The sequence below is a fragment of the Podarcis raffonei genome, chromosome 6 (genome assembly GCF_027172205.1).
Source record: "Podarcis raffonei isolate rPodRaf1 chromosome 6, rPodRaf1.pri, whole genome shotgun sequence".
NCBI classification, from domain to species: Eukaryota; Metazoa; Chordata; class Lepidosauria; order Squamata; family Lacertidae; genus Podarcis; species Podarcis raffonei.
In genome coordinates this window covers 43,719,072-43,738,121 of record NC_070607.1, presented here as the reverse complement: position 1 = coordinate 43,738,121, position 19,050 = coordinate 43,719,072, and the positions used below count along the sequence as shown (strand labels likewise).

At 42.5% G+C, this 19,050-nt stretch overlaps 1 protein-coding gene across 1 annotated transcript in view; it reads left to right on the top strand.

Annotated features, from left to right (window-relative positions):
- Positions 1 to 18,618, top strand: part of SCP2 (sterol carrier protein 2) — a 33,484-nt gene extending 14,866 nt beyond the window's left edge. The window contains exons 11-16 of the mRNA XM_053392420.1: positions 4,411 to 4,518; positions 9,267 to 9,420; positions 12,533 to 12,626; positions 14,998 to 15,127; positions 16,505 to 16,584; positions 17,609 to 18,618. Of these exons, the coding sequence (XP_053248395.1) occupies positions 4,411 to 4,518; positions 9,267 to 9,420; positions 12,533 to 12,626; positions 14,998 to 15,127; positions 16,505 to 16,584; positions 17,609 to 17,704 (662 nt within the window). The 3' untranslated portion in view covers positions 17,705 to 18,618. The remainder of the gene's footprint in view (positions 1 to 4,410; positions 4,519 to 9,266; positions 9,421 to 12,532; positions 12,627 to 14,997; positions 15,128 to 16,504; positions 16,585 to 17,608) is intronic.
- Positions 18,619 to 19,050: the final 432 nt, after the last annotated feature.

Below are 19,050 nucleotides of genomic sequence, written 5' to 3'. Positions count from 1 at the left end.
ATTGGGGTGGCACCTTCCCTTTTGGCTCCACCGCCATTCCCGCCACCCTGGCCACTGTCATCCTTGGGGTTCCCCCCCCCCCATGCAGCGTTCCAAGCAGTAAGCTGACCCAAAGGTGACTGTCCGCTGATGCCATGCCACTACTGGATCATGCAGTGACAGCCAGCTCATTCCCAGTATTATTGGGGGTCCTGACAGTGTGGCTACGTGAAAGGCAATGGTCTCTGTGTGCCTGGAAACCCTCATTCTCATTGGTGGGGTCTGGTGCGTCACCTCCCCTCCCAGAAGTTCCCTGCCGTCGATGGTGGTCACTTGCAAGGGAAAATCCAGAGGCAGCAGGTGGAGTTGGTGTTCTAGAGCGAAGCTCTTGCTGAAGAAATTGCAGGAACTGCCTGAATCCAGCAGCCCCTTCACCTTGACTGGGTGCCCATTTGGGAGTTCTAGCACCACTTCTATGGCTATCGCTGCCCTGGGAGGGTCTGGTTGGGGCACTTCTATTGGTTGTTGGCTTGGCTGCTGCCCCCGCTGATTGGCAGCCAAGCTTGGCTGTTTCCCTGGTCCTGATCCGTTTCCCCCTTCCCCTCACAGCCCACAGCTCCCACCATCCCTTGCCAGGCCTTTCTTTGGGGGCAGACCCTGGCAAAATGTCCTGGCCGTTGGCAGAGGAAACACTTCTTGTGGGTTTTCCAATCCTTTCCCTCCCTCTTGCGCCCTTCAGTGGTGTTTGAAACCTCGCGCGCGCCATCTATTTCCATTGGCTCAGCCGGCTGGGGAGGCTGCCTCGGTATTTCAGGAATGCGGTAGTCATGGTAACGTTCCCCTCTCCCTTCGCTCTTCTCCTGCGCCCGCGCTTCCTGTCTCGCTCCAATCGCAAGCACAGCCTTGGTCAGCTGGTCCATCGACTGCGGGCGGGGCGCGCGGGAAAGCTCATCCTTGACCGTTGGGGACAACCCCTCCTCAAATAACATCTGAATGGGTTCCGCGTCCAGATCCCACCCAAGCCGGTGGATTAACATCGCAAAGCGCGACCAGTACTCTCTTAACAGATTGGCTCCCCTGCTTGCACCCCATCAATTGCCGTCAAACCCCATTTTGCTCCACTTCGCTTGAAAACATTGCATTCATTGCCTGAAAAAATTTCCTGACGTCTTTCAAGGCGGCATTTTGCGTTGCCATTAGGGGCCTGATCCATTCCCGCGCCCCATCCTCCAGGTGCCCCACAATGTAGGCCACCCTCTCCCCATCATCCGCAAAGTCATCATGCTGCAGTTCCAAAGCGTACTCTATTTCCGTTCGGAACGCGTTGTAGTCCTGGGGCTTCCCCCCAAACTTGTGCACCAGCCCCGGTACCTTCCTTGCGATGGGGGTGGGTCTGACCTTGGCATCCTGAGCCCTCCGTTCTTCCAGCCTTGCCGTCAGCAGAGCCACATGCTGTTCTAAATCTCGGTTCCTCTCCACCAGATTCTGCACTCCAGCTGCTTGCTCTGTGGTGCCGGCTTCTCCGGTTTGACTCATTATGCTCCCCTGCCTGTCGCTGCGCACAAGCAACTTCAATGACTGACGGATTGCTGTGATGGCTTTAGGGGTTGCTTGTGCGTAAGTTGCCGCCGCTCTGGGCTAGGTTGGCTGGTTAAACCATTTCTCGCTGGACAGCCATCCACTCCGTGGCTGTTCAGTCGCTGGCAGAATCCGTCAGTGGGCGTTTCTTAAACCTTTTCCAACATAAAAGTTGTTTGATACCCAGTCTCCTCCTACTCTCCCTGCGCGGAAGTCTTCTGCGCAGGGAGGGCGTGCGTAGCGGAGGACCTGTGCTCTCCCCGCTGGTGTCCAGTGAAGAGTCCCGGAGCCTGCTCTCTGCTTCCCCCATTGGCCCCGCTCTATCCCTGGTGTTGCGCTGATTTTCTTCCCCAACAGGAGACCTGCCTCTCTCCCTGCTTGGCCCCTCTCCAGCATCGCTGTGGAGCCTCGCCTCCTCCTCCTCTAGTTCCGATGGCAGTTCCCTGACAGGCACAATCCAGCCTACAGTTTAATTCACTTAAGTCCCCAGTTAACTCCTCAAAGCTGACCCCTGGAGGAAAGGTAAGTTGACAGAAGCATACAGCCTGAGGCCCTGCCCACATGCTTCCTGAAGTTGGGCTTATTTCTCTTTCGTACTCTTTCTTTCTTGTTGTGAATAATGCGTAGCTTTAGCAGTAGGGAGTAATTGCGCACTGGGCTTTTCCCCAGGGTCTGTATTGAGACTAGGGAATTTTGCTTCTCTTAGTGTCTCATTTTTCCAGACTTAAATTTAGTTCTCCACATTTTGCAGCAATTAGTGACTTATTTTTTTAATCCTCATTAAAATTCACCAGTATTTTAGTGCAATTTTCTCCTAATAAACCCGTTTTCTATGCTGTTTTGACTACTGTAGAAATATTTTTGCAAACGATTTCACTTAATATAATGCATTTTTGTGTTACTTTCACAGTACATTTTTATGCACACTTTCCCTTTTTGTAACAAATGTTGCTTGGCAAACTGCATAGCAAAATTCAAAGGTGTGAATTTCAAAAGATAGCTGTGTTGCAGTTTGCATATTGCTTTGGAAAGTGAGAATTCAGTAGATGAGATTTTAAATGAGGCCTGAATCTAATTGCTCCCCAACCCTAATTAGGACAAGTTCTATTCAACTTTTTTAAAATGCTCTGTAGTTCGCAATGGCCAGTCCTCTAGCTAAGCTAAGAGGACACAAAATGATTCAGGATAGAAAAATCCCCAACTCTCCAGACTTGGATGAACGGGCAACAAAATGGCAAATGAGATTCTATGTAAGTAAATGCAAAGCAAAGGCAAAAATCCTAATTTGATTTATAGCATGGATTTTGAACCTTCTGAGATAGAGGTCCACAATCTCTCGTGGGAAATCTTTGTGGGGCTGACAGGCTGCTTGCGAGGGCATCAGAAAGCAACCTTTGCAACTTATATGCACTATGCTAGTATGGTGTTCAAGACAGAGTAGTGAATTTGGACTAGGGAGACACAATTAGGCATAAACACACACCTGCCATTTGCAGAATTATTCCTGCCTGTCACGTTCAATATAACCTGCATATACTTAGGTCTATGGTCAATAATCCCTTACCGTTTACCAAAAATCAATTATGAATGTTGTTCCTCTTCATGCCACTAGGGGGGTATGTGGTCATAATAAAGGAGAACACTTGGAATCCAACAGAAAAGGCTACATAAGCATGATCTGCATCTATTTTTCTTAGCAAAGCTTCAAGTATCTTTTAGTCAGTGACTCATCAGTGGTTCCCCCTCCCCTTTAAGTTGGGGTGTTAGCATCCAGTATGGCTCAGATATTTTCTATACTTATCAATATATAAACACCCCTCTTTTCCTATGTTGATGGTGAGTTATCTTAAAATGGTTGGCTTTGTAATCCTCTGCCAGCCATTAATCCTTTCTCCCTGCATTCTGTGGAGTATGTCAGTTTGGTCCTTTCAGTGTCTGGGAATTGTTGAGAAATGGCACTTCGTTCAGTGCACATGTCACTTTGTTCTCTGTGTTTTGCGTAGGTTGTTGATGATGTGGCATCTTGTATAGGCAATGCTAATCCCAGCCAAAGACCCTCAGTTCTGCATCCTTGACAAATGCCTTGTGATTGTTTTCCCCAGCACAAAGCTGCTTTGGGAGTGGATCACCTGGAGCAGAGCCAGTTTGGACTGAAGGGATGCTTAACCTTTTTCCTGCCTGTTGCTCCTCCGTCCCAGTTTTCTCCCTGCAGGGTTTTTAATTGTGACAGGCAGGCAAAGGGTTGAGAACTTTCCCAAAGCTTCTGCTTCTCAGAAAGGCTTCCATAGGCTTAGCTGTAACATTTCTCGGAAATAATATTTTTTGCTGGAAGGTTTATTTCCAAGAAGAACTTGGTGGCAGGATCACAGGCTATATGCTTCAAATTAAAGCCATTATGCCATAGTGCCTAATGAAGTCCTCTCATCTTCCCACTATTACATTGTATTAACTGCAAGAGTGTCAGATTTATTGAACTTAATACAAACCTTTGTGCCTCCTAGGATTTTTCTTAACGCAAAAAAACCCCCAAAAACAAAAACATAAGTTGCATTAGAACAGTGAATTGAAGTGTGGCTTGACATCTGATCATGTGTGTTGGACAAGTTTATGTAAGAACATAAAACGAGCCTGCTGGATCAGACCAGTGGCCCATCCAGTTCAGCACCAGATGCTTATGGGAAGCCTGTGTGCTAAGACAGGAGCTCAACAATTTATATTAATGAATAGGGCGAGTCTTATAATCCTTTCAACTAGATAACATCTATGTGTACCTAGGGGATTTAATTTAAGATGCACGTATTATTAATCTATCCTCTCTCTCTCTCTCTCTCTCTCTCTCTCTCTCTCTTTTAGGAGGAGCTGGTGAGCTGATTGACCGAGGAGACAATACCTATGGTGGAAAATGGGTCATAAATCCAAGTGGCGGCTTGATTTCAAAAGGACACCCACTGGGTGCCACAGGTAACTCAATGTACCGGTAATCTTTTTATCTAGTGCTTTTAGTATTTGCATATGGGAAACATGTTTGTGTGTTACTTTGAGCCAGGTTTTTATTAGTCCACCTTTTATTTGATTTAGAACAGTTGCTAGTAACCACTGGATTTGCTGATCTGCCATTTTGACAAGGCTGAATTGCAGAGACTTTGTCGCCTGCCATAGTCTCCAGGTACTCCTGAACTACAGTCCTATATTCTGTAACCTGGGAGTAAATCCCAGTGGGATTTCACTTGTGAGTAGGCATGGATCAAACTGCACTCTTAAAGCACAGGGCCGGTAAATCCTTATTTGGGTGGAGTCCAACGTAATGCTAAGTGAAAATTCCATCAATGCAATGATTTCTGCTTCACTAATGGAGTATTCTTTCCCTCTCATCCCCAACCATCTGAAGCAGATTTGCAGAGGGGCACACATTGAGGGCAAGGAAGTCCCCTGCAGAAATGGAAATCCTTGCACTGATGAAAGGCAATAATTGAATACCAACCTTTGTTTTCCACTCTCCTGCTTTCACGGGCATCTGCTTCTAGTAGGCTAGGGGGAGGCAGGTTGAGTGTCTTGCCCTGGCAACTTTTGGACCAGATGACCTCCCTTGGACTGGGAGTGCTGCACAGGCTTCTGAATTATTCAGCTTTGTTCCATGCTTTAACACTTCATAAAAGGTAAAGGTAAAGGGACCGCTGACCATTAGGTCCAGTCGTGGCCGACTCTGGGGTTGCGGCGCTCATCTCGCTTTATTGGCCAAGGGAGCCGGCGTACAGCTTCCGGGTCATGTGGCCAGCATGACTAAGCCACTTCTGGCGAACCAGAGCAGCGCATGGAAACGCCGTTTACCTTCCCACCAGAGTGGTACCTATTTATCTATTTGCACTTTGACGTGCTTTCAAACTGCTAGGTTGGCAGGAGCAGGGACCGAGCAACGGGAGCTCACCCCATCTTGGGGATTTGAATCGCCGACCTTCTGATCGGCAAGCCCTAGGCTCTGTGGTTTAACCCACAGCGCCACCCGCGTCCCTTCATACATTAGCATTAATCCTAGCTGAGTGTCACTGAGAAATGCATCATGTCTCTTTCTGTCACAAATCCACCCATGGAATAGCAGTGGGGAAAAAATTTCACACATCCGTGTTTGATGTTTTCATCCTAAACAGAAACTGATCTGCTTGCCAAAATTTTAGCATTTTGAAGCTCTTGCAAACTCTTCATCAAAAATGTGATGCTTTTTAGCAGATTTAAGCTGCCCTTGTTTCAGGGAGAAAATCAGACAGTGGCCCAACTAGTTCAGTATTGTCTACACTGACTGAGAAGTCCACAGCTGGTTTATTAGTAAAGCACAGCCCATAATAGGAACTCAGAATGAACTAAAACGTTGCAGATAATTTGTGACTTTTTGCATGAGTTTCAGCACAATGCTGATGTTTCTCCAGTTTCCATCCTATTCACCCTATTCATGGACATCATGGATGGATAAAGTTGTGCTTATTCTAGAGTTAATCCTGTTTTAAAGATTGCTGTAAGATATGATTTGATTTTGTTTTGGAAAAACTTTCAAGACTTGGGACTCCTGGCGATTTAACTTAGATTCTTTATCATTTCTTCCACCTATTTTTGGCCTATTTTTGCAGCCATGAGCCCTGTGGAACGCTGTTCCTCAGGGTGGCTCACCAGGCACCAACACTGATATCCTTTTGGCCACAGGCAAAGATGTTTCTCTTTCCCCAGGCATTTGAGTATTTTGTTTATCTTTACAGCGGTTGGTGGGGTATATATTCATCCTTTTGAGGGCTGTCTCTTGTGGTTAGACCTGAGATAGAAGGGTTGTTGTTATGGCCTGATTACTGTGCTTTGCTTTAAATTAACTTGTTTTTCATATACTGCATATCTTTCTATTATTTGTAAGTTACTTTGAGACAGTGGTGTAAAGTGACTAACAACCTTAAACAGTGATAATAAAAATTGTAAAAATAATACTGGAAACTTTTTTTAAGAAAGCCAAGTTCTTAAAATTTAATAGGAAGTTGTAGAAAGGTCTAAAGTAGAAATGTCACATTTTGCCCCCCTCCCCATTACTACAATAACTTAAATTTGGACATGGATTCTTTGAACTCTTGTGCTATAGTAGATTGCGGTCTACCTCCTCAATAAGCAATGCAGCCCTCTAATTTACTATCTGTTCTTTCAAAAGTGGTGGCAGGAATTTATCAGTTAATTTATCAGCCCTTTAAAATATTGAACCATACATTTGAACTAGTTCGTTATGATCTCTGGCATGGAAGAATTTTTTCTGTGCATCCTTACTGGGCCTCCTTGTAATCTGAACATTGAGGGCTGGAGTGTTAAGGGTGTCAAGGATTCTGCTGGTGTGCAGAAAGTTGGACTTCAGCCCTGCAGTTCTGTGCAAACAAGGGTTTGACAGATGTTGCATGATCGTTTGGGCTGACTTCAGCATTGATCCTGGAGGGAGATCACTCTTTGGTCAGAGTGATGCAATCTCCTATGCTGTAGAAACTTTGTCACTCCACAGCTTTTTTAGTGCTTAGTATATGTGCAGGAGGTGATCTTCCTCCACCTCCTTGAGTTAGTCTGTTGGCAACATCCTGAGAGCTAAGGGCTCCCCCCTGAGAGATGGGACGTACAGCACACAGTAGCATCTTGACTGTTTTGTTATTATGGTTTGGTTTCTGGTCTTTATAGTAGATACCCTCCACTTGTGTAGTTGAAGGGTGGGGAATTATGACCCTCTAGATGTTGGATCCCAACTCTCATGGGAGTTGAAGTCCACTAACATCTGGAGGGCCACAGGTTTCCTATTCCTGATGTCCTGAAAGAGATCACATCCTGGCCAGGAATAGAGCTGGATGTCTTCAAGAAGCGATAACCTAGTTTGTGAGCTACTATGAGAAGGCAGACTTGCTTTGGATGTTCTAATAGCTGCGTTCTGGCTCTATGGGTGGTTCTTGGAAGGCAGCTATTTGATTTCCTCATTCGTCTTGGAAGAGGTGACTGTCTTACATCCTGCAAGGTGAACTTGAAAAGCTCTGGACTGACATTGGCATAGCCTTGACTCTCTAATGGATCTCAGTGGAAATTGAGCAGACACTGTGACACAGAATAGGATTTAGGAGGTTAGAAGGGCTATCTGTGACATATAGGAGGACTCTAAATGGACTGCACATATCCTGAACTTGGATCAAATTCAAGTCTCGAGTTTACAAAATACTGGAGAGACCTGTCAGGAGTAACATGGACCAAAAGTACCAAATAGTATGGGAAACAGCCCTACTAGAAGAATTAACCAATAAACTGAAACTGACACGGGGACAAACAGAAGAAGATGCCTTTACCCCGGTATGGCTCCCCTTTATCACATACACAGCCCAACAAGACAATGACAATAATCCACCAACAGCATACAAATCAATGGCTAACCTGATCCAAAACACCCACCCACCCCACTCACACACGAAAACAAAGATCACCACAGCCAATCACAAACAAACAACCACACCCTAGGCCAACCTCAACCTCTCTCACCACCAAAGGAACACAAGTGAACAACACAAGCAACGCCGACACCAAACCCTACATACATTAAGCATAATAGAAACATCGCCACTGACCCCACCCCCACCCATCTTCCCCCTCTCCACCTCTTTTTTCTCTCCCCCTAATGTCTCAACAAATGAAATGGATTTTGTAAAAATGTTACATGGAAAAAATACGAGAGACAATACACATACTTCTGTAAAACAAGAAAATCTTTAATTTAAAAAAAAGGGGGGGATGAAAAAAATATATCTGAGGTTCCTGGACCACCACATCTCATTGCCGAGTTACATTTACCCCTAAAAAGCTGAAATGTGATCACAGCTGAAGTGGCAGATCTATTGTTTGCAGCAAGGGTGGCTAAACTGTGGTGGCTGAGCATGCCAGATTCCAGGGTAGCCAGTGCTCAGGGGTAGTGGAAGTTGCCGTTCAACTATGTATCTTGAGGACTACAAGCTTTGGAATTAATTTGTTTAAGAATCCAACCTAAGGAGACTGATAGGATGTCTTAGGAAAACTATTAGCTAGATTATATTCACTAGAGTTGCCTCAGTGTCTTGAAAAGCCTGTGAGTCAGAAGGCTTGCTTTCTGAGGAAAACTTTTAGAGGAAACTTTAAGCCATACAGAGGCTTTATTCAGAGTCTGTTTTTTTAATTGGTGGTGGTGGTGGTTTTTATTATGCTTTCTTTTGTGGTTGTGTGTCTGAAATAAGCTGTTCTGAAATATGTGGCAAGAAGAGGCATCTACCTTAAAATTTTGAAGTTACTAAAAACTTGTTTGGAGCATTTTCTAAGACTTCCATCTGATGCACATTTTCGCTAGGAGTGCAGCTCATTGAACAAAACGGAGCTTTCTTCTGAATAAACATGTACAGGCTTGGCCTTGAGCTCCAATATTTTAATAAACAGGAAAAATATACTACGATCCAGCCTGAAATTTGGGACGGCATTTTGTTTCCCAGTCACTCGGTATATATTGAAACATTTACTGTTTAAAGGCTCGTGTTAATAGGTGTTGTTTTAATGTATCTTTTAAGCATAAAGGATTCATTCTGATTGCTCAAACATTTGACCCACTTCCTTTTGCTTCCTCTCGGTTGGGCGTAATGAAACAGCATGATGCTCTTATAATACAGCTTGATCTACATTCTCTGCATTTGATGCATTAGGTCTGGCTCAGTGTGCTGAACTCTGCTGGCAGCTAAGAGGAGAAGCCGGAAAGAGGCAGGTTCCCTGTGCAAAGGTTGCTTTGCAGCATAACTTGGGCCTTGGAGGTGCTGTGGTTATAACTCTGTACAGAATGGGCTTTCCTGAGGCTGCAAGGTGAGCTTTTAATTTTTGTGTGTGTGCACCCTCTTTTCCAGACCTATTGTTTGTAATCTTACTCAGCTTATCTCATTTACTTTGAATATAGAATCTTATCCAGACAACTGCCATACAGAACTAAATAGTTTGAAATCCCATGTCCTGTTGCATGATCTTAGTGGCTTATTTCTGCATATGTGTTCTGCTTTAATACCAAATTAATTAAACAAGGAGAAAGTTGGGGGTCCTTTTGTTTCTTTATAGCAGGCAGGATATTGTTTGTAAATACAAATCTGTGGCTCAGCATTTTATTTTTTTAGGGCTAGCTACTCTGGTTTCTTCAGCCACTGGAAACTTTAATTGTGGTTTTGGTTATGGATAGAATTTCTGTGTCTTAATCATGTTCTCTGAAGTCTGGTTCCATGTTGAAACAAGAAAACAAAAACTTAAAAGTAAACAACAGTTAAAGGAATGTGCAGAGCTGGCAGTTTCAAAACGATTTAGAAAACTAAAAACAGGCAATGGAGACAAGGGCTATAAACTGTGCGTGCTTTTTTAAAAAAATGTCTCAATACTTCTGCATACATAGTAAGGAAATTGACTTGCAAATTACTCACAGTTCACTTCCTGTGGGTTTCTATTTTATATGGCTGCTGAGAAGATTCAAATAACATCCTAAAGGTTCCACATTAAAAGCCATTAAAATTAGCTTGCAGGAAATATACCTAAGCTTAATAAATTCTTTTGTAGATTTTCTTGCTGATAGTGAAGCAAGTCACAGGTGTTTGTCGTGTATTTTTACACTGCAACCTGGATTTTCCTCCTTCTGTATTCCAACTTGGGTTTTGTGGAGATTCAGTGGGATCTTGGAAATGTTTTTGAAGTCAAGTGAGAGCCACCCACGCTAGAAGATAAACTTCTTTAGAGACGTTTAATTCATATGAGCAAGAGTAAGAAACACTGATTGATGGCTATCAAATTAATGAAAGGTTTCTTTGAGCGGAGGCTGTTTGGGTTTGGCTGTTTCAGGGTTGGAAAGCCCTTACGTGTGGGAGTAATTGCCAGTCTTCAGGCCTCTCCTAAGGACTCACATTTGCACCTTTGTACACACTTCTGCACACTCACGTGCACATGGATGCAGTCTGGTCTCCATTTTCATCTATAGATCTCTCGCTTTCAAAACTGGGTTTAACAATACTCATAACAGTGGATTTGCAGGCTTTTGTTCCACAGAAGTGCTTTGCTGCTTTGCATTTTAGAGCAGAGGAACTTGCTCTTCATCCCTCTGAAATGTTAGTTCTGGAATCTATGCTAATAATTCTCTTTATTGATTCACAAATGCTTCTCTTTTATGGCACAAATGTTGGAAGGCATGTTGGAATATAGGCTTGGCTGCTCTATAGTTCATAGCAGGCTGCCCAAATAAGAACTGGCCTATGATACAAAATCAGTTCTTTTGATGCCCTATAATTTGTTTACAAAACATACACTCCACCCTTCTAATACATTTGCATTTCCCACCTTAACAACAGTTAAAAACAAAAACAATTTCTTAAAATAAATAAAACAGCTTGGAAATGGAACCAAGCTTAGCAGATAAAAACATTCCAAAATGAGGGTTTACGGTAAATAAACAAATCTACCAGAAATCTCCTTACTACAACAGGAAAATTTTAATTTTAAAACGACACTTTACCATCTAAGGTATTCCACAGTCTGGGCAATCAGCTACCAAGGTCTACCGGAAAAGCAAGCACGGAAGGGTTAAAAGAATGGCTGGGGAGCAGTTATAAGTTGGGACTTGAAACCCAAAGATGTAGCATAGTGACAGGATGGCTTTAAAAGAGGAGGAGGATGGTAGCTAAGGCTATGTTCTTCCGCTGTCAAAGGTAGCATGCATTTGAATACCTGTTGCTAAGATTCACAGTTGTGGAGAATGCTGTTGCAGAAAGGTCCTGTTTTTAGCCTTCCCATGGTCCTCTTTTTGGCCACTGAGAGAACAGGCTCAGGCCATTAGCCTGATCTATCATGACTGCTTTTATGTTTTGAGGCCACTATCTCCATGCGTAATGTTCTGGATTTTAAATAGTCCTGGGATCATATAATTGCTGAAGTCTCTTCATCATAGCACAGTATATGGTGTTTCTCATGCTGAACTAGAAAAATGAACCTTTAAACGTTTGATGCATTTAGATTCTTTCCCAACATATATAATGCAATCTATCCTAAATTCTTGATATATTTCCCAAGGGTTTAGGATAGATTGCATTTTCTCATCACAGCAGTCCACTGAGGAAGATGAGGCTCAGAGACGGTGATTTGCCAAATGTGATGTTCAGACATCTAAATCAAGTGCTTTTTCAGAAGATAAAATCAGTTAGATTTTGCTTGTATTGTAGCTGCCTCTGGCTATCTAATTGCAAAATCATGTTGTTAGATCTTCCCTGATTATGCAGCTTGGTTGTGCAACTGAAGCTGGGAATTAATAGCGGGTAATTAGGTGAGAGGTGACTTTGTTCCAGAGTTTCATTGTACACTTGCCATAATTATTGTTTACTGTTAAAGTTACTATGCTGAGATTGATTACCTCTAGTAATTATTTTAATTAATATAGAAAATTGGATTTCGCTTATGTGGTGTGAACAGACAGAATTGTGTGTCCCCACACCCAATACTCATATTAGGGTGAAAGGAATATGCAAAATGCCTCTCTCATCTGTGTTTCTAGTGAGTGCAAGGGCAAGCACTAGAGAAATATCTCCCCATCCTTCTGAATTACATGGATGATAGAAGTTCAGTTCCTTTTAATGTCCTTTCCCCCCCGTGGGATTCTGGAGGGGTTTCAAAACCCCCAGCAGAATTTGATGATGTGACCCTTATTTGTTTGCATGTGGGCAGTATTCTGAAAAATATAAGTGGAGTCATCGTTACCCCCTTACCACACTTCTTGGGTCATGTTAATTGTCTACCCACTTTATCACAAAGACATCTATGGTTCTTCAATTTGAAATAATTGAAAGAGATGACATTCCCATGCTTAGACATGGGTACACAAAATACACTTTGGGGTGTGCGCTACAGTCACCCAGGTAAGCTTAACAAATCTTTATGTGACTTTCTCCCATTTCAGGAATAGGCAAATCCAAGCTATTCCCACCAGGGCAGCTGTGGATGGGTTTAAGGCAGGTTTTGTCTTCAAAGAAATTGAAAAGAAGCTTCAAGAGGTATGTAAAGTAACAAAACATGTTTATGGAATAATTTTGCAAAGTTGCAGTTCATGTTTTGGCAAAGGATTAACGGTAAAACATGCAAACAATTACTTTCCTTGTAACAAACTTGTTTGCCAATTATTGTTCCGCTTAAAAATCAAATTAATAGTCGTTGAACATTTTTATTTCCAATAATTCCCTGCCCCCTTACCCACAAAAAGAAGGTTGTCCAAAGCAGGGCACAATTCTGTCCTAAGACAACAACATAGTGATTTTTGTATTTACTTAGATAATAGCTGACTGAAGCCTCTGATGTACAACTTGAACTTTACAGCTTTTAAAAAAAATTCAGCTGTTGCAACTTGTGCAATAGCAGGCATCATACTAAAATAACCCTTTGTGGGTTTGAGTGTCACTAATCAATTTTAAAAGTATAAGTTTGGGAGGTATGGGAATTGGGTTATATGTGGAGAAATCAACTTTTGCCATGGGAGGGGCCCCACATAAAAGCATATAGCCTACCCCTGGAGGCAGCCTCTTTACACACACACACACACACACACACACACACACACACACACACACAGCATCTACAAAGAATCCCTCCTATTTTGCATATGCACATTCTGCTGCCATGAGAAGTATTTGACATGGTTGCATAGCTGCTGGATCCAGCTCCCCATCTCCCTACAGGCTATACGAAAGGCAGACTCCACCATGCACAAGAGTTGGGGGTGAGCTGTGTCCTCTGGCAGGCATTATGCCTTGACATAAAACCATTCTTCACATTCTTATCTATTATCCCTATTGTACTTTCCCCCCAGAGATTAAGCTTGCAAAATGCTATGTCAGGTATTTTGTCCGTTATGAATTGGCCCTAGCAAATGGTTGCTTTGCAGATAGTTGTTAAGTTTCTCGTGGGTTCTCTAAGTTAGGTTTCTCAAACTCTAGTTAGAATTCCAGTCCCGAGGCAGCAGCTTTATATAATGGTGGAGCCGCTTCTGCATCCGTAGCTCAGTTGCTTACACCAGCCAGGGTGGAAGGAGAGAGGGAAGACAAATCCTACCAACCCTAAAGCTGATGCCATGAGTGCGTCTGATACCATCATGTGATGATGGCAGTGGGGCAAATGAGGATCCAGCAAATCTCGGGCTGGCTCAGCCTCTCCCCTGGGGCAAAGGGGGTTTGGATTGCAGCCTCAGCATGTCAGCAGCAATTCAAACTTAATTTCAGAGCGTTTGGTTGCTATGCTTTCTGTTCAAGCTCGGAACTCCCCCTCCCCCATAGCATTTAAAAGAAAACAAGTATTAAGAGACCCCTGCGCTTAATTTTTCCTATACTTAATTTCCACTGGTTTTCTAAGAGAAGCACAACATTTTAAGTGCCACTTTGCATTGAAAAATGCTTTAAAACACTGGCCTCAAGTTGCTGGCATGTCTCAGTGTTTCCCTAGTTAATTTTCCAATTTATCTGGGGTATGCCAGCAATCTGATATGAACAGCTTGGGGGAAAGATTACATGGATTTTCCTAGGCTTAGAATTCAAATACTGGGAAAGCCTGCTATTTTTCCAATAATAGAAGGAGGGGAAAACACTCAATAAGCAGTGTGTGCAATGCTGTTTTTCAAACTTGGCACTTGGTAGAGCTTGTATACATTGCTTACGCCATCGCTCTGCATATAAAAAACCTGTAACGAAGAAGGAGGGTTCTAAACCAACCTTCTCCGCTTGCATTCTCTGCCGTCATTGATTTAGCCTTATTGTTGCCTGAGCATGAAATCTGGAGTTGGGAAATTAAGCAAAATAAATTGCTACCTGAGTGGTTTCAAGTTTAGCATAGAGGTCATAATCCAGATAACCAAATGATGCTTCATGTGTTGCCTCAGAGGTAAATCCTGTTACGTTCCATGGGACTTGCTTCCTAGGGTAGGAGTAGCCCATGTGGTGCTTTCCAGATGTTGGACTGCAAATGTGATCTTTGACTATTGGCCATGCTGTCCGGGGCTGATGGGAGTTGTAGTCCGACAACATCTGGAGGGCACCATTTTGCCTACCACTGCACTCAAAATCTGCAGGGGATTGCACTGTCCGTCTGCATTCCCTGCTGAGGTTTTGTTTTTGAGGGGGAGGTGGGGCTAACAGCATCTCTGAAACAAGGCTTTTCAGGAGGCTTCCATGGTACAGCATGCGATGGGGGGACGACTAGGCCGCAGTTCAAGGACACAGAAACTAAAGTCCTTCTGGGCCTTCAGACCATAAAAGAGCGCATGGGCAGTCCAAGCATGCAAACATTTAGCATGGTGTGGAAATACTTGATGCATTCTGTAAGCTGAAAATGCTGTTAGTTTTTTGTCTGTGATATATTATTGTTTCATGCTGATTGCAGGAAGGGGAACAGTATGTCAAGAAAATTGGTGGTATATTTGCCTTCAAAGTAAAAGAGGGCCCTGGAGGTAAAGAAGCAACTTGGGTAGTTGATGTGAAAAATGGTAAAGGCTGTGTGGATTTCGACTCAGGTCAGTACTGCTTTTGCCACCACAAAATATTAATATTTTATTGCAATGTAAGGTAATACTACTTTAAGTACTGTAGGTTTGGTTGCAAAATAGGAACATGTTTAATTAAAGGGTGGCACGTGAGTAACAACTGTATATTAATTGTGCAAAAGTAATCATTTGAAAAGAGCCAATACTGCTGTAGGGAAAGAAATATGTACTGCATTTTTTCCCCATTGGACTTTGGATAAGGCGAAGATAAATGGCGATTTGCCCTTGGACATAGATCAGTTGCATTGCTCAAAAATGACATTGGCAAGATAGCATCTGTTCAAAGAACTCTCTGCAATCCATAAATGTTTATGCAATACATGTGGTTAAAGAGCAGCAGTATTAAGAACAAGGTCTGCCTGTTCTATTAAATGCCAGTAAGGCTGCATTCCTATGTACACTTAACTAGGAAATTAATCCCATTTTGCAATCATGGAATCCTGTGGATGATACTGCTGTTAAACTAGTAATGAAAAGGTTTGAAGCGTGTTCTGGTTACTGCTGCAGATGAAACTGATATTGACACTCCTATCTCCACAGCAGTGCGAGATTTCAGGGGATTCCAGGCACTTACCCCAGGGCCCATTTTCCCTTTGGTCTTTATGTTATATGGTTTATTTACACATATATACAACTTAGTCTAGATTGTGGGGAAAAAGCACTTTCACATGCCAAAGGAGTCCTGTTCCTCCCATTGCTGCAGCCTTGGATTCCAAGAAGCTCCAACCATCATTCAGTCAACCCTTGATTAATTCTAACTTTTTGAACCCAAGAGTTACGGGTGACTTGCACTCACAAACTCTGGCACCCAGAACCTATAACAATGTAATGGTTTAGACCCAGAGTGTCCCTTCAGCAAGCTCCTTCTGTTCACAGGTGAGACTGAGATCCTACAGAGGCTTAGTTAAGACCAAAGCCGGTTGAGTTTTGCATCCTGTTTTCCACGGTGGCCAACCAGGTGCCCATGAAAAGCTCACAAGCAGGACGTCAGGGCTTTTCAGAGCAGTTTTTCAGGATACACAGGTGTCTGCAGGGGAGTGGAGAAATATGAGAGAATTCCATTTTTCTCCCTCCCCGCTTCCTCCGGCAGGAGGGTCCCATGAGTGGAGTTTCTGGATCAAAGTCAATGACAATATTTAAATGAGCTGAATTTTACAACTTGGCTTCTGTGGCTATGAATCGGCAGTATCAGCAATGTATGAAGCTAAAAGTTACTTCCTTGATAAGGGGAGCAGATCTGCATTAAGGCTTCTCTGTTAGAAAGCAAAATAACCTTAAAATAGTCCTTTAAAAAATAAATAAATTTCCTGACCGTTTTGTTTCAAGTCATCTGTCCGCTTTTTACAGATAAGAAAGCTGACTGCACAATTACAATGGCTGACGCTGATTTGCTGGCTCTGATGACTGGCAAGATGAATCCGCAGACAGTAAGTGAGATTCAGAGGAAGTGCCATTATCCTTCTGGTTTAATTGTTCTACAGGCTTATTTTATAGCAGAAAACTAATGAGAACAACCTGTGTTCCTTTTCCTCCCAAGTTCTTTAGACTGAATGATGGTTGACTTAATTCACCACCTGTTCACATCAGAATTGCTGCAGATGGGCAAACACAGGCTATTTTCATTAAAAGTATTTCCAAAGCATTTGGCAAAGCACTTAGCTGGCAGTCACTTTTGTGCAGATGGAAATGTTCCTTTTTGAAAAGGCTTTTTTATTTTTATTAGTTGGCTTGATTTACAACATTGTTTCTTCAGTATGAACAAACAGAAAATTCTCCTCTGAGGTCACTAATGCCAGTGATAGAACTCTGTGTGATTTCTGTCCAAAATATTGAAAACTGGTGGCAGTCAACATGGTGCCCTCTAGATCTTGGTGGACTGATCTTGGCTGGGGCTGATGGGAGTTGGAGTCCAGCAACACCTGGAGGGCACCATATTGGCCATTTTGAACAGTTAGACAAACTAACAGCTTTTTCTCATTGGCTGCATTCACACCTCATGGTAAGCCAAGTTTTGTTCGTCGGTTACTGATTGTGGTTTGTTTTGGAGAAGCAAACCATGAGCACTGGTTTGCATGTCAGAGTTGGCCAAGGTCTGTAACTTGTTGCAATTCAAGTGTTCAATAGTCCACCACTAGTTCACAGTCAAGGCATTGTTTATGTTCTACAGTGACACGCAGAAGGGGCCACTGTATATCTCAAAGTCATGTAGTCATCACAGATGACTAATCTATATGCAATTCTAATTGCATTTGATCTTTTTCTCCTTTTTCATATATGTTCTCTGTGGAAGGTTTTGCATGCATTTAGAGAAGGCAATCTAAAAATTTAAAATATTTTATGGCAGTCCCTCAGATTACTTGGATTTGAACTTGGAAGAAGCGATCCAAGGAGGAAAAATAAGAAGCATTTACTTGGAAAATGTAATTAAATCTCTCTTTAAATTTCTTCTAGGCTTTCTTTCAAGGCAAATTGAAGATTTCTGGGAACATGGGCATGGCTATGAAGCTACAGAACCTACAGCTTCAACCGGTCAAAGCTAAACTTTGAACCACCGACTTCAAGATGCAATTTAGATGTGAACAACGTGTTTAATATATATATAAAAACTAAGCAGGAACTAGATGTTGGAAGTAGCATGGGACAGGTTTTCTGAATAGGTGTGATCAACTCTAGCTTTCCTGAGGCCTCTGTTCAATGGAAATTTTGGCACTGTGTTCCATAAATCAGCCTAAACGATCGCAAAGTGAATAAAATATTAGTGGTTGGCATGTTTATAATGGTTAACACCAGCATGATGTATAACAAGCCCTGATTTTATCTCACCTGAAACCATCCCCCCCCCCAAAATCTAAATCAAGGGATCAGCCTCCCATAAATTCTTGTGAAGTTTAAAAAGCAGGAAGAGTGATAGAGAATATCACCTGTTTGGCAAAACAATTCTTTAAAAATTTCATTTGTATCTTAAGAATACTTCCATAGCAGCTCAAAGAAATACTTTTTTACTTTGGCTGGGATCCAGAGAACTATTTTAGGTAGGCCCTAGAGCTTGGACATACTCATGTGAGGTTCTTTCTTTCAGTAACAGGCACACACACATGCCTGTCATATCAGAATGCTTTTGAAACACTACCTGGTTTCGAAGGTGGTGATATTGTGGGTGAATGCTGTAGAAACAGAACTCCAAAGCTCCCATAGGTGAGGAGAACTAGTTATATTGATTTCTTTGGATCCTAGCCTTCATTGAATAGAATTTCCAAATTCCCATATGAAGGGTTGTTTTATCGTATTGGAAATCAGATGGTTCGCATTAATTGCAATAACATTTAATTGTAGTGCTTTCTCCCTAACATATGCTTACAAGGGTAAAGGGTAGCACTTTTTAAGCATTTGTTTGGTTTTAACTGTGCTATACAGAGTTCTGGAAACTGATAATTCTTTAATAAATTCATATATAAATACTATTCATTTTTAAGTCATTCTGTTTGGCAGTAATGTGTTCTGATCTGAAAGCTTCCATACTAAATTTAAATCAATTCTTCAGTTTGAGCTGGGTTTTTTGGCAATTTTTATTTGATTATAACCGAGTTCACATTACATAGAAGTTGCATGGTTTAGATCAGATGACACTGGAATGTATGCAACATTTGGTTCAAAAGACTGTTACTTTTGCGTTAGCATGGAAAGCCACTGCAGTGCTTTGTAGATTATGCAGGCCTCTGTGTTACAGTTCATGGAGTAGGCTGTTCAAAAGTGAAACTGCAATGTAGGCCAGTGAAACAAGTTGTTTTTCCTTCTGTTCTGCTCTAAACAGCAGCCCAGGGTCAGAAGTCAAATGCGTCTCTTAAATGTTATTCCACATTGAAATACCTCTGGAATCCCTAAGCATATCTACA